The sequence below is a fragment of the Hyalella azteca genome, unplaced genomic scaffold (genome assembly GCF_000764305.2).
Source record: "Hyalella azteca isolate HAZT.00-mixed unplaced genomic scaffold, Hazt_2.0.2 contig17332, whole genome shotgun sequence".
In the NCBI taxonomy this organism is placed as follows: domain Eukaryota; kingdom Metazoa; phylum Arthropoda; class Malacostraca; order Amphipoda; family Hyalellidae; genus Hyalella; species Hyalella azteca.
In genome coordinates this window covers 106,855-114,824 of record NW_025947119.1, presented here as the reverse complement: position 1 = coordinate 114,824, position 7,970 = coordinate 106,855, and the positions used below count along the sequence as shown (strand labels likewise).

Here is a 7,970-nt window from a genome sequence, read left to right as displayed (position 1 = left end):
GGACTTATATCTCCCCCTTTGAATCCTCTTTACTGCTGCCGGAGAGACTTATTGTTCCCATGAGGCGTATTGCCTCGCACAGCGTCGGGACCATTCAATGAAAGTAACAACAATTTAAACAATATATCGTTCATTTTTGGGCATTATTTAGATGGACGCTTGTGTTAGATGAGTCACTGCTGCCTCTTATGATAATTCAATTAAAGTAACAACAATTTAAACAATATATCGTTCATTTTTGGGCATTATTTAGATGGACGCTTGTGTTATATGTGTCACTGCTGCATCTTATGATAATTCTATGAAATTAACAACAATTTAAACAACATATTGTTCATTTTTGGGCATTATTTAGATGGACGCTTGTGTTATATGTGTCACTGCTGCCTTTTATGATAATTCAATTAAAGTAACAACAATTAAAACAATATATATTTCATGTTTGGGCATTACTTATATATGGACGCTTGTGTTATATGTGTCACGGCTGCCTCTTATGATAATTCAATTAAAGTAACAACAATTTAAACAATATATCGTTTATTTTTGGGCATCACTTAGATGGACGCTTGTGTTATATGTGTCACTGCTGCTTCTTATGATAATTCAATGACAGTTACAACAATTTAAACAATATATATTTTATGTTTGGGCATTATATATACTTAGATATGGACCCTTGTGTTATATATGTCACTGCTGCCTCTTATGATAATTCAATGAAAGTAACAACAATTTAAACAATATATATTTCATGTTTGGGCATTACTTATATATGGACGCTTGTGTTATATATGTTACTGCTGCCTCTTGTGATAATTCAATGACAGTTACAATAATTAAAGAAATATATTGTTCATGTGTCGACGTTACTTATGTTCTACAATGCGCTGAGAGTCACATCTGCTTCTTACAATATTAGCTTAGCTTCATCAGAGTTACATTAATTTAAGATTTAGTCCTTAATTAAGATCCAGTACTTGTCTCTATCGAGAAAATGGTCACAGCTTCTCCCCCAACGGTGCGTATCGAGGGGCCAGGGGAGCGCTACATACAAGAGGGTAGCGTCCTTGCCCTCACATGTCTAGTGACCCACCGCCACCGCAGGGCTCCAGCACACCTACTCTGGTTCCGTGGCACTGAACGGCTTGACTACAACTCACCGAGAGGTGGTGTGTCCGTACAGGTGGGTACATTGTACCAGCATCTTATGTACCTACATCTTATGTACCTACCTCTCATGTACCTATATCTCATGTACCTACATCTCATGTACCTACATCCCATTAAAACCATTATTTTCCATTATTTCATGGCCATTATTTCCATCTCATGTACCAAAATTTAATTTGTAAATAGAAGTATCAAGAGTAACAAATGGCAGCGTGTCTCAAGTTAGTGATAGTTAGTGATACGCATCAATTAATTCTCGGTAGGTTGTTTTTTCTCCAACACTATTATAAGGCATTGATGCAGTGCTGTCAACTATCTTATTTCAAAGTCGTTATGTAATTTTTTAAATTAATGCTCAATTCTTTCAGTTGTGTGCATTTTATAAAGCTTCGCGCGAGTAAAGGCAGGTGACTAAAGTCTTTTTTATCATTCATGTCACTTTGAAATCCGCTTTTTCATTGCATCTCGAGTGTCTAACACTCAGAAAAATTCGTGTGTCGTTGTCTTTTAAAGTTCTAAAGTTTTTACCACTGCACATGTGAGCAGTTTCGCCCAGTTACATTTTTTTCCTGACATTGACCAACTCATTCTTTTCTCTTATTGAGGCATATTGCCCTTTTAAATAAATAACTCAAAATCAGCACCTCTTACTGATTTTTTCTGAATTTCTAGAGTTTTATTTTTTTCGCGCAAGAAAAGCCGAATTAGAACTCATGTGAGAACGGCGTGGACACATTTTTTCATTACACATTTTCATCAATGTGTGATGAAACTAATGAATGTTTGATGAAAATTTTCAATTTTCATCTCCCATTATTTCATCACACATTTGGAGGACACATTTTTTCATCAGTTTTAGTTAATTAGTTCCTAAAACATATTTCTACTATGGTATTTAGAATGCATAATAATATCATTTGGTAATGTAATTTAGGGAAGATGTTTGATTTTGTACCTTAAGCCTGAGAAATCCTTAAATTTTCGTCTCACGTACGATGGCAGAGGCCTTCAATAATAAGTTGTTCCGTTATACTGATATAGTCAGTGGTTAGCTCGTAATAAGCAAACCGTGTATCAAAGATAGGATGAAAAGTTCAAGAGAAAATGTGACAAGCTGAAATATCATCAAAATTATCGTGAAAACTGATTCTAGGGGCAAAATTTTCAATACTAAACTCAAATACGTTGAAATCTTATTTTGTGACGAAATCCACATAAATTACGAAAGGTTTAAACCGTTCGTGTTTAGAGGTTTCAACACTAGCAATTCAAAATATATTTAATTGTTTTGAATTTTGTATACCTATTTATGCTCTTTCTACTTTAACATTGAATTTCACGTTTTACTAATATTTCATTTTATCGCGATTTTTTCGTATTTTCCTGACTGCTTCCATCATCTGATGGACGTACGTATTTTCTTCTAGTCTTTATTACGGTCCATGAAGACAAAATCTTATATTTTTCTTACACAAACACGTACCCATAATTTCCAGCCTTTAGTTTTCAATCTTTCGCGACTATGAAGTCTTCAAAATTATGTCTGCCTGACAACGTGCGCAAATCGCAGAGGGAGGAGAGGCCTTTGTAAACCTGTGCACTCTGCAGTTCCTAATTTTCTACATGAGTGCCCGCGCACACCAGCACTCGTGTTGCGTCTTCCTTATGTTGCGTTGTCGTCCATCGAGCAGACTGAGAAGATGGCCTCGAGAACCCTAAGTCGTCTTATGATATCCGCGGTGAAGACGAAACTCGACAGCGGTGAATACTCATGCAGCCCCACGGATTTACCTACAGCTGTTGTCACGGTCCACGTGCAGAGAGGTGAGTAAATATAGTGAAATTCATGGGTTGATAATGTGTTCGTAACTCACATTTGAGAGCTTTAACGGCAATTTGCTGTAACCCGAAATTAGATTTGACAAGAGAGGATAGTATCACGAGGGGAGAAGCTCAATTTGAAGTGAGGTAGAGGCCTTTAAAAACAGTATCCTACTGAGATGCCACTATCCTGCTGAGATCCTGCTGAGTTTTTATTGCTATAAATGTTGTTGTAAATTAACTTTAAGTACAGAATAACATTCTGTAAATTTGCCGCAGGCATATCGCTGTTCATGGAACGAGACGCACGGACAATTAACATTAAATAATTTCATTCTCATAAAATTTGATTAATTTTTCAAGTTCATCGCAATTCCCCAACATTTTCCTCTTCTGTTGTTTTTTCCTGTGTAATGGATCATCCATTTAGCAGATCTATTACCATGAGAGTTGCAGATAATTTTTGTATATCCTGCACCTAAACGCATCATATAAATATTGTATGCAAGCTTACCGAAATAAATAATCGAGCTCGAGGCTTCTTTAGATCTTTTAAGGGGCTTTGGAAAGCATTAATAAGCGTCCGAAATTTCTCCCTCGCCATTAAAACGACTTTGTGTATGAAGCTCATCCGATATTCCTCCATCAAATCCTCTCACGCGTTTAAAAATCCCGAGAAATCCTCAAATTTTCGTCTCACGTGCGATGGCAGAGCAATCGGGGCCAAATGCTTCTCATTTATATTCAAATGTCGCTCTGCTCTGGCATTTCATTTGAAATTTGTTGCTGAAGCTAAAGCAAGAAATTTTCGTATTTTTACTAAGCTTTGTGGAGTATCTGTTCCCTTAAACACGTGAAGATACTGTCGTCCTACAACAATATTGTTGTTCCAATTTGTTCCATAGATTGAATAATTCTAAGCCTGCATGCGTCGAAAAACTTAGAATTCTTCGAGCATACTTATTATTATCAAGACACGGTCACCAACCGAAATTTTGTTTTTAGCTTTGAAGTTCTCATGGCAAAATTGGCCTTATATTTTGTTGTTTTGATGCATATAATAATAAACTAATGGAATGTTCTCGAGTCGCAGTAAAAGAATGATCATGCCAATCGCATTCAGGGGAAGCAATCTAGCAGCCGATTGAGCGAGTTCCACGGAAACATTTTGCAAACATATGTAGTTAATATGTTGTCATGTATTCATATTTTCAGAAATATATATTTATACATATGGTTTTGATGTATACATACTGTATAGAATTTTCCAAGTCGCATCTTCTGGTATTTACGCATTGTAGCTGCAGTTGCAGATGTGCATTATTTTGGTGGCTGAACGAGTTCTGTCAGAAGCAGCTATGGCCCTCGCACAGTCCTGTGCCTCGAAGCTGAAAATAAAATTTCACGCACAAAGCAAGCTTCACTTTCCTTGCAGAAGTTAGTTTCAAGTACCAACAGATGGGGTTCATAATTTGTGAAACAAATTGTTACCCAAGAAGGCAGGTTTTTCGTTACAACTTTGTAGTAGTGTCACTTGAAAGACAAACGATCTATTTTAAACAAGCTCTTGAATACGCGATTCCATATGTTCTATAAATACTGATTCAATTTTTTCAATTTTGAAAAGTATGAAAGGATGAAATTGATTCAAATTTTCAATCCAATTATAACATATGACGAATCACTTCCTAGTTTATAAATGAAGAGGAATTTATATACATGAAATAGGAAGAAATTACTTTCATTAAGTCACAGTGATGCCACCTTACACACTTCTCATATTTCTATTTTGCAGGCTTACCTTCTTCTTGCACAACATATTTCTCTTGTGGAGGCTAATTTATTTCAACTAGAACACATTCCTCTCGTACAGACTAACTAACTTCTTTCACGCAAAACTTATTTCTCTCGCACAAACCAGCTTCTTTCACGCACAACTCATTCCTCTCGCGCAAACCAACTACTTTCGTACACAACTTATTTCTCTATCGCACAGACAAACTTTCACACACAACTTATTTTTCTCTCGCACAAACCAACTAATTTCGTACATAACTCATTTCTCTCTCTAACAAACCAACTTCTTTCGCAAACAATTTATATTCCTCTTGCACAGACCAACTAATTTCCCACACACAACTTATTTCACTCTCTCACAGACCAAGTTCTTTCGCACACAACTTATTTCTCTCTCACACAGACCAACTTCTTTCACGCACAACTTATTTCTCTCGCACAGACCAACTTTCACGCACAACTTATTCCTCTCGCACAGACAAACTTCTTTCACACACAACTTATTTCTCTCTTCTTTCACGCAAAACTTATTTCTCTCGCACAGACCAACTTCTTTCACACACAACTTATTTCTCTCTTCTTTCACACAAAACTTATTTCTCTCGCAAAGACCAACTTCTTTCACACACAACTTATTTCTCTCTTCTTTCACGCACAACTTATTCCTCTCGCACAGACCAACTTCTTTCACGCACAACTTATTCCTCTCGCACAGACAACTTCTTTCACACACAACTTATTTCTCTCTTCTTTCACACACAACTTATTTCTCTCGCACAAACCAAGTTCTTTCACGCACAACTTATTTTTCCCTCGCATAAACCAACTTCTTTCGCAGACAACTTATTTTTCCCTCGCATAAACCAACTTCTTTCGCAGACAACTTATTTCTCTCTCTCACAGACCAAGTTCTTTCGCAGACAACTTATTTCTCTCAGAATACTCGCACAGACCAACTTTCACGCACAACTTATTGACAACTTATTTCTCTCAGAATACTCGCACAGACCAACTTTCACGCACAACTTATTTCCGTGTTGCAGGGCAACATCACGCGGCCGTTCATCAAAGTGTCTACGACGGAAGCCCCTTTGTAAGCTCATCGTTATTGGTCGTCTTGCTTGCAGCCTCGCTGCCCGTTGCTCTGCTGCTGCGGGACCGACATTTTTGGCTCGGCCAGCGTCCTTGGTCGTCCAACGGCTGCGGCTGAAGAACTAAATTATATTATTTAAGTCTATGTCGTAATGTATGTATTTTAATTGGCGTTTCCTACATCAGTTAACTTCAAATTGGACTGCGTGTAGAATGGAAATGGCAAACGGGTTGTGAAATTGTGGCCAATTTCACATGTGGGATGATTTCTACCTCATGTGTTCTTCATGAGTTAAGTGAATGATTATATATCGATGTTGAGAATAGAAGCTAATGTCAATCTATGAACTAGGAAAGAATAATCATATGTAAATTTGTAGACAATAAAAATAAAACCCATTAATTCATTATTCCCGCGTTAAAAGATTTTTTCGCTTCATTCTCATTTTCATATTTCGTATATTTTATTGGTTAATTGCTTCTTTTATCTACCCGTAACTATGTCTCAAATATACTCCCGTGTTGGACAGGCATTGCGATTTATTTCGTATACTCTTATTGAAGATATATTTTCTGTCACCGAATGGGCTGCTGAAACCCAATTTTCTGAGAAACTTTGATCTTACATTGAGTTTAACGGTTATTTCTTGTTGTTTAAGTTCTCATTTGAACTTTTAATTAAATTAATTTTTATTATCAGAGTTCATACTTAAGTTAGCCTAAATGGTTATTGATTTCGTTCTTTTACTTCCTCCAGCGATTTGATCAACGTGGCTAAGGTTGTAACTACTCATTTATATCCCTACAAAGTAATCAGATGGAATTTCCATTTTAAATGGTTATTGATTTCGTTCTTTTGCTTCCTCCAGCAATTTAATCAACGTGGCTAATGTTATAACATTTATATCCCACAACACAATCAGATGGAATTTCCATTTATTCGTGGTGAGTACAATAATTTACAGCTTATATTAAAGGAGTAAGCAATAATAATTACAATAAATATCATTCATGAACTGAAGAGCAGAGGCTATCGTGGACTCAATTGAAATATTATTCTCTTAGGCGTAGAAAATAATTCGTAGTCCTGTAATAAATAATCCTCATATTGAACCATTTTTGACAAAATCATTTTTTTTCGCGGAGCTGAAGTTAAAATTATGCATGGGATAATCATAATTTATTTCTGCACTTCACAATATGAATTCAACTCATATTGTAAAGTTTTAAGCTCGCGATTGAATTATTTTAGATGGTAAAAGAGTATAATTTACTGGTCATTTTTTTCACTATTTATTCATTTGGCTAATTCATCTAAGTTTAACCACTCCTCCTCAATTCCTCCAGTATATTCACAAAAAAATACTAGCGTAAATTTGCTCATGTAACTTCCTGAATAATCTAATGAATTTATACGAAAAGTATCCTTCTCATATTTCTATTTAGCATACGTCATTGTACATGTAGACACGTACATACAGAGGAAAATTGTTCGATGTTGAAGAACTTGGTATTTTAAAGATTATATTAGAGTCTATTTTGACCCTTGAACTTATAGCATTAATATTGCTTGCAAAATTATAGGCCGACATTCGATAGTCCTAACGCATTCTATTAGAAGATAATCAAATTTCACACAAACTTTTTTAATTATATTTGTTAGATATTCGGCCGTTTGATTAGAACTTTCATTATCACAAGTCTATCCCATTCATGTGGTATGCTATTACATGCGTTAAGCGAACAATACAATTGACTTCCTTTCCTGAATTTCCTTTTCTCAGCCCTCCTAAACATTCAACCTTCTGTTAATCCATAATGTTCACGAATAAACACACATTTTTATGAACACTTTTATCAACTGGTCCTTAGTAATTTAGTTATTCCAGTAAATTAAACTGAAAATGTGGCAATTCACTTGAAATTATGTCAAAATTGTTTTCATTCGCTTCTAATTCACTCCATTCAATGAGGTTCGTGTCTCAAATGTCTTCAATTGCCTGAACCATATGAATTCTTTGTTATTTTCCAAACTTTGTTCCTTCAAATTTTCATCAACATAACCGTGAACGGAAAAAGTGTTTCAG

General features: G+C 35.7%; 1 protein-coding gene across 1 annotated transcript; it reads left to right on the top strand.

The window, feature by feature from the left end:
- The first annotated feature begins 997 nt into the window (after positions 1-997).
- Positions 998-6,928, top strand: LOC108669310. Its single transcript, XM_018156616.1, has 3 exons — positions 998-1,186; positions 2,865-2,997; positions 5,835-6,928. Exons 1-3 carry the CDS (start codon positions 998-1,000, stop codon positions 5,999-6,001), a joined length of 489 nt encoding a protein of 162 aa, XP_018012105.1. The 3' UTR covers positions 6,002-6,928.
- The last annotated feature ends 1,042 nt before the right edge of the window (positions 6,929-7,970 follow it).